A 15,895-nucleotide genomic window follows, 5' to 3' on the forward strand; every position below is an offset into this window, starting at 1 on the left:
AAAATAAACTTTATAAAATATTATACGGTGTATATAGGAAAGGATCCCATGAGATTTAATAAGAAATGTCACCTTATTTTGTTTTACAGAAAATATGTAAAATTGATCAGTAATGGAAACATTTCCTAAAATAAAAAAATAATTAAGGTAGGGATTATTATTGTTAATGAGGTTAATCCCACGGGTAACGGACTCTGTGGGTCCCCCGCAGTAAATGCGTGCTCGGTAATGGTCGTGGTCCTGGACCTGGCTGTCCCTTTTCCATTTTTTTTTGTGCGGGTCGGCGCTTTCCTCCGGGTCATCACCAAAGAAGCAGACATCTCAACTTCTCAAGCAGAAGAAGAGTGAGCAGAGTGAGACTACAGAGTGTTGTATTTATAGAGAGAGAGAGAGAGAGAGAGAGAGAGAGTGAGAAAATCGATCTCTCAGTAACGGCTACTTTGATGGTAGTGAAATAGGAAAGACTGATTTTTGACTTGGTTTGGTTGCTGGTACAGGAATGGACTACGGCAATCACAAGTAAATCTCTGCTTTTCCTCTGCGTGTGTGTGATTGGTCGCTGTGTCGGGTTGTAAATGTAGATGTTTTTGTGAAACGTGTTTGTTTCTGGGTTTGTTCTGAAAATGTACTCTCATGCTGTTTTTTTTTGGTTTTTTTTTTTATTTTCGTTTAATTTTTCTGGGATGGAATGCTGGCTTTGTTAGATGGGTTTGCTTTTTGTTTTTATTTTTTATTTTTTTGTTTTGCATTCTTTGGTTTATTTTGAAGGGTATAATGAGGATGAGGATGTGGGTCTGATTTTACCGGTGGGTCATTATTATTTTCCCCTTTTTCCGTTTGCTTTTTTCTTTGTTAATCTGTTGGACAATGTTACCTGATTATGATTCACTTTTAATGTTACTCTGCGTGTGTGGGTGTGGGGGTGTTTAGATCCAAAACACATAAGCGTCCCTTTATTCTTCGTTTGATGTAATTTCCTGATTCTAGAATTTGACCCCATATTCCCATTTTACTTTTTCTGTTTGTTTACCTGTTTTGTGCAAGTGTTTACTGTTAAAGTGTTTTTCTGCTGAACGATTTTCCAATGTTTCCATTTTACTTTTCTGCTTCTGATTCGTTAGGTGCTATCGCTATGATTTTCCAATGTAGCTTTAGTCTCTGCGTGGTTTTTCTTATTGCATTGCTCTTTATGTTCTTGAATTTTGTTTTATTTTCACCTTAATAGATAAACATTATCAATGTAGATGTTACCGACTAGTAATATAGGAAATTTGGTGGCTGAGCTTCTCTACCCCATTATGAATTTCTTCCGCTGGCACTGGCATGAGCTTGAATTTTTGTTGTTTTGCATTCACTTTTTTTAGCTTTAGAAATGTTTATTTATGAAATGGGTTTGCTTTCTTCTTTGTGTGAAATGGTAGTAGTGAGTCATGGGATTGGCGCAGGGAGAATTGCGGTCTCCAAAAGGATCCCAATCGTGGTAAGTTTTATGGTTCTTAATTTACCTATTGGTTTGTAAACTTGAACAAAGTGAGTGATGTCTTCTCTGCGTGGTCATTGTGAGCAGACATATCTGAGTGCCTGTGGAATGGAGTGCCTCAGAACAAAGAAGATCTTTCCTACATGTATGATGAAACAACCCCCATCAAGGCTTGCGGGGATTTGGCTTACCATGTTGCTCCTAGTGGTATTTTTTTCCCCTCCAACTCTTGTTCCCAGTATTCTTTGACATAATCTTGCTTGCATTTGCAATTCAGCGGATGGTGCCTTTCTTGGTTTTAATGATTTGAAGGCGTGATTTTCAGAGAATATGAACAAGGAACCAGAAGAATGTAGAGAAACTTCTTCCCAAGTAAAGAGGCGTCGGATGCTACAGTTCAACAATCAACCTCTGGATCCTTACTGTTCTAGTGAAGAGAGGTCATCTGCATTCCTTAAATCAAATGTGAGTGCTGGGTAACTCTTTACTTTTCTGTATTGCCACATCAAAATCGTTTGACATGTTCTGAAACCTATATGTCAAATCTGTTTTGAATGAAAGACAGGGAATACATTTTTATTTCTGGGATTTGCAATAAATGCTCATATTAAACCTCATTGATGATTGATAGAAGCGTTTGCATATTTGTAAATTCTACTTCTAGACAATCTTTTTATTGTTAATAAGGAGAAGCCCCCACATAATGTAATATGCATCTATATGCAATTCATTTTTGGTATATATGTCATACTCCTGTTTTAATTTATATAATTTGTTAAACTGAGCTTAAACAAGCAACATTTTTTGGTGAGTATGTCCCCTGCTTTGACTCTAGGCTTGAGCCCATCATCCCTTTGCGTCTCCTCTTCTATACTTAGTTTTGTTTTCTTTTCTCAAGGAATTTCAAGTTTTGGTATTTTGTGATCAAAATGAGTTTTGGGACTAAAATTAGTTCTATACAAGTGTCATGGCACTCAAGTACACAAACAGCACTTTATATTTGTATGGGTATTCTTCTGAATTATCATCATCATCATCATCATCGTTGTTTCTATTGCTGTTGTTATCATTAGTTCTTTTCATGTCTAGGAGAGGGAGGATTCAATTGAAGAGGTTTTCCCTGAATCACCACATTGGGCTTCTATGCTTCCAGGTTTGTATTTTGCAATATTCTTTGCTTGTATGATTATGTGTCAGATTTTTGTTTCTTGTTATATTCTAATCATTTTGAAAATATATCTTAGGAAATGTGTCTGCCTCCGATCATGAGAGCTTCGACCCGTCATATGAAGAGTGGTTTGCAGGGTGCTTAAATGAGACTGAGATGAATTTCAACGCTGATGACATGTATGCTTCTTTGGACTTTAGCTTTTTAATGCAACCATTCATTTGCATCAATCTGATTCCTTTATTATGTGATGCTCAGGAATTTATCTGGGACATCTGATATTCAGTTCGAAATTGCAGGTACATGAGATTGTTTTCGCTTTAAATATTGTGCACTATTGTTTCTTTGTTCTTTTCTTTCTATTGTTCTTCTATGCAACATTATTAATATAACTGAATTAGTTTTCTCTTGTAGACGTATATGACTTGACACCCGAGTATGAAGCTAATGTGGCTCAACAGTGTGTTACTCGAACTCCCCAAAAAATTGTTTTTAAAGGTTTTTCTCAATTCTCAATCTTCTGTTTGTTGCTTATGTTTATTGTGCTCAAAAGATCAATGGATACTCTTATAACAGTTATCCCCATGACAATGTGGGAACTATTAGTTGGAGCCACTTCGATGTTGTAAAGTTCTCATGTACTGACAAAGGTTATGAGGGCCAAGCCGAAAAAAAGGAAAAAATAAAAATAAAAAACAAACATTATGGGAGATGTTAGACATTTGTGCTCTTCAAATTAAGGTTCTTTTTCATGTACTTGAGCTTGAGGTTACAACAATGTCAGGTGCAGCTAGATTCTACTATGAAATAAGATATATATATATATATATATATATATATATATATATATAAACTAACTGGTTTAGACTCTCTGTTTTGCCTGCATAGGTAGGAAGTCTTATATACGGACCCCGACTAAGTTGGCTACTTCTGTTGCCTATCCATTTGCCTTCATTAAACCCAGTGGGGCCCATGGAGATGTAACTCTGAAGGAGATAAACCAGCGGATCCGCACTCCGCCTCCTGCAAAATCGAAGCAAGATAATGAAGACCCTGTTGTTTCTTACCCCACTTCAGCTTTCTCTGGGAAGCCTGTAGTTGGGAAAACAAAAATTCGCACTGAAGGAGGAAAAGGCAGCATCACAATTATGAGAACTAAAGGTTGAATGAGTAGACGAGTGTTCTTCTGGACTTCACCTTTTGTGGCCCTTCCATCTTTCCCCTTTATTTCCTGGGGGTTTGAGTTTTGCTGTAATATTCCAGGCCATCAAGTATAGAAATTGATACTTGTATTTTTTTTTGTTGGACTGGTTTCGGAATTGTTAGATTATGTCATCAAAAGTGTTTATGTTTCCTAGTGGTGCGCAAGGTGTCAAATAGCTGTTGTCTTATAATGTTTGACTTTGAGCTAAGATTGTAATTAGAATCTTGATATCTAATCCTCCTGTTAATGCTTCAGAAAAACTATGTTCAATCTTTCACTGAATTTCTTATAATGCAGAAAGCTTGGATACTATAATTTTAAATTTTGGTTGTATATTTTAGATGAAGTGAAAAGCTCAAACTTGTATCTCATTTGTGCTTTCACTATAGACTATTAACATCTGGATTGATTGTTTACAAACCTTGTTTTTGTTAATCTGGATATTTTTGAGTTTGGTACAGCTTAAACTGTTCTTGAATCTGTATTTATTCTGGTTACACAATGTTGTGCCGAGTGTGTGAACAATTTTTTCTATGATAATGTTTCTCATAAATTCTACTATATTCAGATGCATGTTGCTGTTGTTTTTTTTATTAAAAAAATTGTGGGTTGTGGCCTTGTGGGGGAAGGGGCTCTCAGATTAGATCTTATTGTAAGTTCATGTGTAAGTATGTCTCTGTAAATTTCAATTAACTATCTTATTTTATTTTATTTTTTTATTTGTTTCTGCCTCCAAACATAGAGAACCAAACATTTAGAACCCACTCTTTACTTCAAATTCATGAGCTCTTTAATGTAGTGCTGTTTGATCAACATTTTGATGATCTTTCAGTTAGATTACAACTTGGTTGTATGACATAGGGTTAATTGCAGCTTTGTTTGCCTGCATGTCCTTTATAGACTTGAGAACCAAATTTGTTTAGAATAAGGTAAACCAGCCCCGGCGTGCTGTGACATGCTTTGAAGGAAAGAAGGAAAGCAAAAGAGGTTCAAACTTCCAAGGCCTATTTTTTTATCAAGTTCACATGCTTTCATCTTTCTATGTGTCTTCATGCTTTAGAACATAAAGGCTGTTTTTGATATAATGAAGCGATATGGTACTTATTCTTCCAATGCTATCTTTAGTGTTGGGAGATTCGTATTCTGTCCATGTGATGAGTACAAACAGGCCGAGAGCCAAGTCGTGTGTAGTGCTGCTTTTGTAGAAGGTAGAAATGTTCTTGTATTCGTTTTATCAAATCGTTTCTTAAGGTTTAAAATTTGCATCAATATCAAATAACTCCCTCTATTCCCTTTCCATTAACTTTTTAACGGTAAACACAGTGACCACGTGGCTATCAGGCCATGTCATATCTAATAAAAATGAGATGTGTCAGACCATTCAGTCAACTAACTTACATCAGATAATGTCAACGTCATTGACACGTCAGCCAAAAAAGAAAAAAAAACCTCTGGTTTTTTTTTTTTTTTTTTGGCTGACATGTCCAATTTTAAGTCCTGGACTGATGTGTTAATGATGTGGCGTGTTTGATGTAACCTAGCTGACTGGATGGTCTAGACATGTATCTTCTTTTTATTGGATATGACATGGCCTGATGGTCATATGTCACTCATCATTGTTAAAATGTTAACAGAAGGAAAACTGAGAGAGTTATTTAATAACGGTGTGAACTTAAAAGGAGTAATTTGATAAAAAAACGAAGTCTGGAGCCTTTTACTTACCCAAATCTATTTTCCCAAGCTTGAGGGTTGGTCAACATAACATTTACCACAACGTTGATTTATCAATGATGGATTTGCTTTGTTTTACTGTCATGATGCTTCAAATATAATGAGGAGGGCCAAAAAGTAGACACAGATGGGTTTTGGAAGGAGCATTGTGATATGGTATCTTAGTAAAGGGTCAATTTCCATTTCCATAAAGGGGCTCCTCATGGGAATCTTGGTAAACACCTTGCACTTACCCTATCGCTTTGGGTGGGTAGCGATTCCTAGCTATAGAAAAATGTTGGCGAAGCCATATTTGGAACATTAGTGGCGGTTAGAATGTCATTTCTTACAAAAACAAAAACAAATAAATAAAGCTTCATTTTAAGGAAAAATGTTGTTTACCCGCACTAATACGGTTGTGTTGCGGCTTATTGTTGGGTTGTCCAACTCATTTTCTTTGTGTTTTGATTTGGTGTAATCGTTCCCAACCCATGTTGTTGCTAAAAAAATATAAAAAGCTTCCTTGGTGTGGTTAAGCCTTAGCATATAATCTCCCTGCTGATCAAAAATCAACAAAGTCGATTCCAATTCAAAAGGAAAAAAACAGTTAATTTCAATATATATATAAGTGATTAACTAAAGAAGTTAAATGTCTGGTAATACTATTTGTTAGAGGCCCTTTTAGGGCCTCACAATCCCCACTCAAGCCCAACAAAGTCTGTTACCCCTTGAGCCAAAAATAAGTTCACTTTCGCTCAGGTTGGGCTATGCCCGATGGGTCCATTTGAGGGAGGCATTAATAAACGGTCTCCGGATCGACAGTTACCTGCTCGACGAACATATGGTGAGTGGACCATAAAAGGAAGGATATTTCCCGTTTACGGTTTTGCCTATTTAAACTCTATTTAGTAATGAAATGAGTCGTTGAAGCATCCCCGAGGGAAAGCAATTCATGAGCATATAATATATATTGCTTTCCATATTGGTCCCTTTATCTTCGGCTCTTGCCACATCAATCTCACTTACCATATTGATGAAAGTTCTATAAATGAAGGTAATGGTCCCTATTCTTATGTGTGTACATCTTCTCCCTCCTACTCTTTTTTCATTGGGTTAACTCTCGAATACTTCATTGACTTAAACATCTGAATGTTTTCCGCTAATACCTCCGACAAGTCACTCTTACATGTTTCCTGTCTTAGCGGTTCTCCTTAACTGGACTATCGAGGGTACTTTTGATGGGTACATCGCAAAGGGAACAACTAGGAAATAGGAACTCCGGTGACGGTGAGCGGAGGAAAGGGGGAAGAATTCTGATGAGAAGGTAATGCAAGAAAAGGAGAGTGAGAAAAATGAACCGAAGGAGCCCTTATATGGAGTTTGGCACGCACCTCGGTGAAAGAGAAACTCCGACGAGTAACCCTTGCTTGGTTCACGTCTTAGCAAGTCTTCTTAACTGACTTACCGACATGTGGTCAACTCTACTAGCAATATCATTGTTAAACTAGTTTTGATTTATATTCAACTTATTTGAATGATTCTTAATTATTATACGGTAAAATTTAAAAACATAAACAATAAACTAAGCATATATTTTTATAAAAATTAATAATAAGCACAAAAGTTTAGAATATGGACAAAGTATTTTCTAATTTTGGTTGAAAAAAAATCTTCCATCCCAAGTTATTAAACTGACATATGTCTTTGGAGCACGTACTATAAGAACATATATTAATTTAATAAACTATATTAAAGGAATTTATTCTAACCCAAATTGAAGGGGAACTTTGTCCTTGGAACATATCGTGCTATTTACAGGTAAAACAATGGATTAAAATGTTGGGGAAAATATACTTTATCTCCAAAACTACCACCCATTTTGGCATTTAGATTACTAAACTTTAAAAAATGACACTTAACCTCCTCATGCTATCACGTTGTTACAAAAAAGCCCGTTTGTCAGCAATAAGGGTTAAAATGAACGGAAAAATAGTATGTGCACCACAAGTGACTTTTCTTCTTCATTTTTTTTTATTTCAATTTCATTTATTTTTTCTTCCAATATTAATTATTAATTTTTTAGTTTTAGAATGCATTTGACATTGTGATTTTGCATACTAAAAGTGCTATTTTAAACTAAATCGCAAAAAATGTATCGTTTGGAAGTATGGTTTTAAAAATTGCGATTTGAAAATGTAAATTTTTATTTATTTATTTTTTAAAAAAAATCGTAGGCAATGGGGTGTATTTTTAAAAATGCACGATTTTAAAGGCTGAACTGCAATTTTAAAGGCCAAACTCTAATTTTACTAAGCACTTAACTGTATTTTTAAAAATCACGTTTCCAAATTGTACATTTTAAAATTGCACTTTTTGAAATAGCAAATCCAAACAAACTCTTAATGATTTTTAAGCATATTTTAAGAAGAAAAATTAAAAAAATAGTCATATGGGGACAAAAATTTCCTAGAAACTGGTTTGTAGGAAATTTTCTACAACCCACATATAAAAATGATATGTTTTCTTTAAATATGTGAGAATCAAATATTTTTTTATTAATGCAATTAAAAAAACATATAAGAAGCACAAGTTATTTAAATAACATGTGCTTCTCACATGCCAAATGACACATGTTAATCTTATATGTAAGTTGTAGAAAATTTTTTATAAATTGATTTGTAAAAAATTTCTATCTCACATGATTTAGGGTGCGTTTGGGATTGCGATTTTGTAGACAATAAGTGCGATTTTAAACCAAATCGCAGAACATAGATCGTTTGGGAACTGCGTTTTTAAAAATTGAGATTTGAAAACGCAAAAAATCTACTTTTTCAAATCGCAGATAAGATAGTGCTTTTTTAAAAACACAGAATTTTAAAGGTAAATTCGCGATTTTAAAGGCTAAACTGCGATTTTGCCAAACGCTTAACTGCGTTTTTAAAAATCAATTTTTTCAAATCGCACATTTTAAAATCATTATTTTAAATCGCACTTTTTAAAATCGCAAACCCAAACGAGCTGTTACATGACTATTTTTCCCTTCATTTTAAACATTAATTGTTATTGGAAGGACTTACTTATAATTGAATGGTAATTGAAGGGTCAAATATCACTTTCTAAATTTTAGTGGCTCTAAATATCAAAGATGCGATAGTTTAAGAGGATAAAAATGTATTTTTAAATTCTAACCGTAAACGATACAGACACGAGGAACTGATAAAATAACCCACGATTCTCTTCTGATCTCCGGTTCCGTAGTCCGGCGTAGATGTGACAGCGTCGCTGTCAGAACCGGAACTTCTCGGAAGGAGGAAACCACCTTTGTGGGGTGCGGGAGAATGTTCCGTTTTGTAGGCTCCAAAATAGTGAACGAAACGACACAGACAAATTCGGTTATCCCAACGGTTAATAACTGTTCACGAAGGTGGCGTCGAAGCTGCCTCCTTAGTCCTTCATGATTGAAAAGAAAAAGAAAAAGAGAAAAAAAGAAAATTGTAAATGTATATATATAGAGAGAATTAAGAGAAATATATTCTTAAGATATTCCCCAAACCCTTTCTCTTTCTCTCTCTCTCTCTCTCTTTTCCAATGGAAATTCACTAGTAAATAGTAATGGCTTTTCCGAGGCCTTGTGTTTTCGCACTCGTCGCGATTACGGGGTTCATTTTGAACGCAGTGGACGGCGGGACGAAGATTCCGTCGACTCTGGACGGTCCGTTCGAGCCCGTGACGGTGCCGTTTGATGCGGCTCTGCGTGGCAACGCGGTGGATTTGCCGGCCTCGGACCCCAGGGTTCAGCGCCGGGTCGAAGGCTTCAAGCCCGAGCAGATTTCGGTCTCGCTCTCCGCCGATTACGACTCCGTTTGGATCTCCTGGATCACAGGTTCTGTCGATTACGTCAATTGAACTTTTACTTCTAAAGTTTAATTTAGCTTAGGATTTTTTCCTTTTCTTTTGCTTTTAATTTTTTAAAATGATAACTTTTTTTTTTTTTTTTCTAGGACTCAATAGGTTTTCTTGAATCTGCTTAAATTAAATTTGTTTTTATGTTATATGTCTTTTTCTTTTTGGAATTTCTCTTTTGGTTCATGATTTGTTTGTTTGGTTACTAAGGAAAAACAGAGGGAATTTTAAAAAGTGGTTGTTAACTCGTACTACTTTTCCTTATAATCTTCCTCGTTATTGAGGAAATCTGGAAATGGAATCAAAGAGCAAATTGTGGTGGTTTATTTATTTTTTTCTTTGAGGAACAGCTTTTTAGTCATTGTCGTTAAGGAGGTAATGGTGTAGGTTTAAGGATGTAAAATGAGGTATCTTCAAAATTGTTTCTTTTTTTGCTGTCCACATGAAGAACTATTCTTAATGGTAATCTCGTTATTCAGTTGCTTAATTGAGCGAATTGATATTTGAGTTTGCAGGTGAATCACAAATTGGCTACCACATAAAGCCATTAGACCCCAAAACTATCTCGAGTGTTGTTCGTTATGGCAAGATGAGGTATCCATTGATGCATGAAGCTACAGGCTATTCTCTTGTTTACAGTCAGCTTTATCCCTTTGAAGGTCTCCAAAATTACACTTCCGGAATCATCCATCATGTTCGTCTCACCGGTATAATATTATTTTCCCTGAATAACTTGGATTTAATATTCCAATGTTCTATTCATTTTGGACAACATATCTTTTAGTAAATGAGTGCTTTTCTTTTCCTAGCTAGCTCTTTGTTGAAGTCTGAAATTTCCTAGGGCTTGCACCAATTTGAAGTAAAACTTGTAGATCATTGGCTTAATTTCTTAGCGATTTTAATATTAAGTTTTTTGTGTAAATTCTGATAATAAACTGATACTGTTCATAAAGTTCTCAGAGAAATACTATACAAAGGAAAGCGACCAAAGTAACACCAATAGTTACACTGAAATAGAGGAAACATATGTTAGATAGATCGTAATAATGATAGGTAGTTGTAAATTTTTTATGAATCAAGTCAGTATCTTCTTTCCCTTTGGTGGCTTTACATTTGTTGGTGAATTAATGGTCATAGTAAAAGCTACAAAGAAATTTCTACATCTCATAGTGTATTATCTTCATATCTTCTAATAATATGTTCATTTCCTACCTTTTTAGATGACTAAATGGTTAAGTTTATTCTTTTGAATGAGTTACAAAATGGATGAATGACAAAGATCTAGGCATTTTTAATTTTTAAATTTCTCTCTCCCCTTTTTTAGCCAACACCATGAACCCCATTTTTTCTTTTTCTTTTTTCGAAGGTTAGACTATACTTTTGGTCCACGAAATATGAGATAGGTTTTTATTCCTTAAATTTCAAGAAGTTTCAATTTCATCATTTTTTCTTGTTGGTGGACGGGTGATCACTCTCGGAGTGCTGCTGTATGGAAGATGGTTCATTCTTGTCTGTTATGGTGCTTGTGGAGGGAACAAAATGATAGACAGTTCAAGGACAAAGAAAGGATGACTGAGGAGCTCATTACTTTTTTCTTCTTTCTTTGTACTCTTGGACTGCGGTATTCCTAGCTCCTTTAGTGATTAGCTTTAATGATTTTCTTGTTCTTTTTTCTTCTCCTTCTTAGCCGCTTTTCTTGTATACTCCTTGTGTACTTGATTGTGCTTTACGTTTTTTAATGATATCTTTCTTACTTATTAAAAAAATTGAGGAATGTAGCCCTTCCATCCAAATTGGTGTTGGGATTACAAAAATTGATGATGTGGCAAACTTTGAGATGAGCCACACCATCAATTTATTTGAGGGCATCGTTATCAATTTGGATGGAAGGACTATATTTCTCCAGGTAAAAAATTTCAACAATGAAATTGAAACTTATATAAAATCTAAACTATACTTTTGATCCTTGAAATTTTTAAGTGATCAATGAACCAAAGAAAACTTGTCTGCTTCAATAGTGTCAAACATTTCCTCTAGTAAAAGAAATGTTTCTTGCTTCTTTACTTGCAGAAGGATGACAATATATTTTCTAGAACTGGAAGCAGGAAATGGCATTAGAGTGGTCCTTGAATAATTTGATCCTGTACAAGTATGGAAAACATGAAGTAGGAAATTAGAGGAGTTGAATAGAGTGTTTCATTTATCTTTAGGGGACTCTGTAGCTTGAGTTTTTTGAATTCTTGAGTTACCGTTGTGGGTTTACATATCTTCTAATTTATGGAAGAGTTCAGAAATAAGTTGGAGTCAATTATTTCATTGATGATCAAGAAGAATAATGTCAATGACTTGATAGTCTTCCTGGCCTATTAGCTTTTGCTGAAGAAGCATTTAACTGAACCCAATAAATACGTTTGTGATGGAGAAACAGATCAACCAATGGAATGTTATATTTTAATTCATTTTGACCTTGTTGAATTTTTTGTGTGTATAATTTGCTTCCTCAATGTGCCCATTCAGGGTTGAACCCACACACACTGTACTATTATCGATGTGGAGATCCATCTATACCAGCCATGAGTAAAATCTTCTCATTCAAGTCTATGCCAATTTCCAGTCCAAAGAACTATCCAAACAGAATAGCAGTTATCGGAGATCTTGGTCTTACATATAATACAACTACCACCGTCAGTCACTTGATTAGTAATAAACCTGATCTTGTTTTATTGGTTGGTGATGTTACTTATGCAAATCTATACCTCACAAATGGAACCGGGTCTGACTGTTACTCTTGCTCATTTCCACACACTCCTATACATGAGACGTATCAGCCTCGTTGGGATTACTGGGCAAGGTGAAACTTCCAAAATTTCTTTCCTATCCCCTTTTTTCTTTAAGTATGTGAAGAGGATATTATAAACCTTTTCATAATATATATTTGCTGCTTGTCTCACTGTCACCGGACATTTCTTTACAGGTATATGCAGAATTTAGTGTCTAAAGTTCCAATGATGGTGGTAGAAGGGAACCATGAAATAGAAGAACAGGCTGGAAACTTGACATTTGCAGCTTATAGTTCTCGGTTTGCATTCCCATCTGAAGAAAGTGGATCTTCATCCACATTCTATTACTCCTTTAATGCAGGTGGGATACATTTTATCATGCTTGGGGCCTATATCGCGTACAATAAAACAGGTAATATGTCCTCTTCTTTTTTCCCCTTTTTTTCCAACTAGGTTGTTGTTGCCCTAAGCTCTTGGATGTATTTGGATATCCATCCCTGGTGCCAATGCATGCAAAGATGGGTCCTGAAAAAAACTAAATAATATGGAAGAACAATGGAAGGGAATTGAGGATTTTTAGAAGTGTAACATTGTGGGGGAAGTTAAAATAATATTATGCCAGGCTGCCATCAATGGAGAGTTTTTTTCACCGAATAGCTGTTCAATAAATTATGGAAAGTAGCAGGTTGCTATTAGTAGCAATTAAAGGTACAACTTAGTTTCTATAATCACATTGTTATGAAATTAAAATAAGGAAAAATTGCTAAATTGGTCATTGGAGTTTGATCCTTTGACAAATAGCTCCCTAAGCTTTAAAAGAGACAAATCACTCCATGTGGTGTGCCTACGTGACAAATAACTTCATCTATACAAATTCCGTCAATTTTTCCGTTGGGATCATTATGAAATTACACATTTACCCTAAAAGAATTATGAAAATACAAATTAAAAAAAAAAAAAAAAAAAAAGAAGGGAAAAAGAAGGAAACAAAGAAAAAGAAAAATCACTGGCCTTGGGGGTGGCTAGAGTGGCTGAACCCCCATGACCACTCCCTCTAAATGCTATGTAGAAAAGAATGGAATGGCTTTATTTCTAGGGGACGTTAAAACCCCTTTTTATGTGCACAAAATAAAAGGATATGTGAATGGGCATTGCATGGGTGACACAAGCTTTTTCCATATTTACCGTTTTAGGATATGATGCAGCAGCTATCTGCCGGCATGGTTTTGTATTCCATCATTTTAAGAAACCTGAAGAGGTCATCTATTACAGTTTGACTATATTTGGAATATAAATCTAATTAAGGGGCCACATGGTTTTGAATTACTTGCGTATTTGTTGTTCCTATATGAAGCATGTGATCATTTCACATTACTACGTGTCTCTTTTTGGTTTGAGCATCTTCTTGATTAGGCCTGGTGTCTATTGACAGCGGATCAGTACAAGTGGCTAGAGAGAGACTTGGCTAATGTTGATAGATCGATAACTCCATGGCTAGTAGCTGTCTGGCACCCACCTTGGTACAGTTCTTATAAAGCTCATTATAGAGAGGTAGAGTGTATGAGGGTGGCAATGGAAGACTTGCTTTACACTCATGGTGTTGACATAGTCTTTAATGGACATGTAAGCGATGATGAAAATCCTTCTTATATTCCCTTTTTACAAATTTAAAAAGAATTTATATTTAGCCATGCCTATAAAGTGGATGGAAGGGTTTTTTATTATCATAGTATTTCTAGGGATAACATTACTGTCATTTAGCAGGGATCTTTGCCAACATTGATAGTAGGAAATAAAAATGCATCAGGTTCTTAAATGCTAAAATGGCACTACACATGCGATGAAAGAGACTATCTTTTAAACTGCCATGAATAAGAAGGGATGATTGCATATCTTTTGGGTATCCCAGTGTCTCTTAAATTGTATTGGACCAAGCTTTTCCAAGCTACCTGGTTCTTGATAGTATGGATGTTTGTCACAGTATGGTTATTTGATGAAGAATGAATCGGGCAGCATGTGAGCCAGGCCGTTCATGTGCAGCTTGAAACTTGGCTTTTAATTGTTTGTTTATTAACTAAACATAACCCATCTTAAGTCCTATTTTAATGCTCGTTTAACAAACAAGAGTCAAGCTTGAGCTCGGCCTGTTGAGGCTTGGAAACAAAGTTTGTGAGCAAGTTCATAAGCAAGACTTGTGAACAAGCTCGTGAACAAGCTTGGTACTATATATATATACACACACACATATACACATACAGTTATACACATTTCTATGGAAATTCTTTCGGCTGCATATTTTTTTTCTGTCAAACTTCAGCTAAAGGTCTTCTAGTTTTCCTACTTTTTATGTGTAGGCCTGGAATGTTTAGTGGATTCCTTTCCTTTTTGGTTCAAGGGCTTGTTACTATATCAAGACTTTTTGATGACAAGTGGTTATAACTTTTGGGTTTTTAAAGTTTATGGCATTGTTAAGCTCCCCGGAGCCTGACAAGCCAATATCAAGCTAAACTCACTCAGATTTTAAAGCTTGAAATGAGCTCGATTTGGACTCGAGCTTGTATCATTTTTAGCAAGCAAAGCTTGAGTAGGGCAAAACTTGGCGTGGGTCAGCTCATTTGCAGCCCTTTGTGAATTCATATCATGATTTTTTTTTAGTAAGTATTTCATATCATGAATTTTACTTGATGATTTATTGTTTTCTAGTGTACTGAAAGTTACTTACATAAAAATAATTTCCAGGTCCATGCTTACGAGAGGTCGAATCGCGTTTATAACTACACATTAGATCCATGTGCTCCTGTGTATATTACAGTTGGAGATGGGGGTAATCGAGAAAAGATGGCGATTAAACATGCTGATGATCCTGGCAACTGTCCAGACCCATCGACTACTCCAGACGAGTACATAGGTGGCTTTTGTGCTACAAATTTTACTTCGGGCCCAGCAGCTGGCAAGTTCTGTTGGGACCGGCAACCCGAATACAGTGCCTTAAGAGAAAGTAGCTTTGGCCATGGGATCCTAGAGGTACTCTCTCTCTCTCTCTCCCCTCTCCAAGCTTCACAACCATCTTTAATCTATACCGCATAGTCTGATAGTCACCCTTAAAAGTAGAAAAGCTGACCAAGGGTTTCAATATTGGAGTTGCAGGTGAAGAATGAAACTTGGGCCTTGTGGACATGGTACCGAAATCAGGACTCTCGCAGCAAAGTTGGGGACCAAATCTACGTAGTAAGGCAACCTAACTTGTGTCGTACTCCTCAAAAGATAACTACTCATTGGTTTTCAGCTGCTTAACTGCAATGCTAGAAAATTCCCATCAATGAAAATTGACAACCAACTTCTGATTTTTGTAATCTCGTGTGTAAATTATGGAAGAGCCGAGAAGTAATGGATATAGATAGGTTAAAAGTATAGGATGAGGTGGCTTCTTATCTTTGTTGACGGCTTCTTTTCCCCTTATACAAGTGATTACACTTGAAAGATGTTGATGGGGTGGCATCTCTGTATTTTAAATAGTAAATATATATAGTTGTTAATAAGCTTGCTATTGTATTATAAAATGAGATATGTTAAGGGTACCAAATCTTTTACCAAGAGATGAGTACCAAAATGATGTGAAACTTATTTATTGGAGAAAATCAAAACAATTA

At 35.6% G+C, this 15,895-nt stretch overlaps 2 protein-coding genes across 3 annotated transcripts; both read left to right on the top strand.

Annotated features, from left to right (window-relative positions):
- Positions 1-261: 261 nt before the first annotated feature.
- On the top strand, positions 262-4,087 carry LOC133856656 (protein XRI1). Of its 2 annotated transcripts, none has more exons than XM_062291718.1 (9): positions 262-519; positions 1,425-1,480; positions 1,568-1,687; positions 1,806-1,945; positions 2,570-2,633; positions 2,725-2,827; positions 2,907-2,947; positions 3,063-3,146; positions 3,537-4,087. In XM_062291718.1, exons 1-9 carry the CDS (start codon positions 500-502, stop codon positions 3,812-3,814), a joined length of 906 nt encoding a protein of 301 aa, XP_062147702.1. In that variant the 5' UTR covers positions 262-499; the 3' UTR covers positions 3,815-4,087. The 2 variants fall into 2 exon arrangements, with proteins under 2 accessions (XP_062147702.1, XP_062147701.1); XM_062291717.1 differs by having other exon boundaries at positions 263-519; positions 1,422-1,480.
- A 4,677-nt stretch (positions 4,088-8,764) lies between these two features.
- Positions 8,765-15,784, top strand: LOC133856654 (purple acid phosphatase 15). The gene is made up of 7 exons (XM_062291715.1): positions 8,765-9,445; positions 9,981-10,172; positions 11,983-12,316; positions 12,440-12,657; positions 13,678-13,868; positions 14,985-15,269; positions 15,393-15,784. The coding sequence occupies exons 1-7, from the start codon at positions 9,175-9,177 to the stop codon at positions 15,537-15,539; spliced, it is 1,638 nt and encodes a 545-aa protein (XP_062147699.1). The 5' UTR covers positions 8,765-9,174; the 3' UTR covers positions 15,540-15,784.
- The last annotated feature ends 111 nt before the right edge of the window (positions 15,785-15,895 follow it).

This window comes from Alnus glutinosa, chromosome 14 (assembly GCF_958979055.1).
Source record: "Alnus glutinosa chromosome 14, dhAlnGlut1.1, whole genome shotgun sequence".
NCBI classification, from domain to species: domain Eukaryota; kingdom Viridiplantae; phylum Streptophyta; class Magnoliopsida; order Fagales; family Betulaceae; genus Alnus; species Alnus glutinosa.

What these genes read in the sequence shown, in the direction of transcription:
- LOC133856654 (XM_062291715.1), top strand. Translation starts at nt 9,175, where the DNA reads ATGGCTTTTCCGAGGCCTTGTGTTTTCGCACTCGTCGCGATTACGGGG. An exon ending in TATCGCGTACAATAAAACAG is followed by an intron (nt 12,658 to 13,677) that starts GTAATATGTCCT and finishes GTCTATTGACAG; the next exon opens with CGGATCAGTACAAGTGGCTA. An exon ending in ACATAGTCTTTAATGGACAT is followed by an intron (nt 13,869 to 14,984) that starts GTAAGCGATGAT and finishes AATAATTTCCAG; the next exon opens with GTCCATGCTTACGAGAGGTC.
- LOC133856656 (XM_062291717.1), top strand. Translation starts at nt 500, where the DNA reads ATGGACTACGGCAATCACAA. An exon ending in CTGCATTCCTTAAATCAAAT is followed by an intron (nt 1,946 to 2,569) that starts GTGAGTGCTGGG and finishes TTTCATGTCTAG; the next exon opens with GAGAGGGAGGATTCAATTGA. An exon ending in TATTCAGTTCGAAATTGCAG is followed by an intron (nt 2,948 to 3,062) that starts GTACATGAGATT and finishes TTTCTCTTGTAG; the next exon opens with ACGTATATGACTTGACACCC.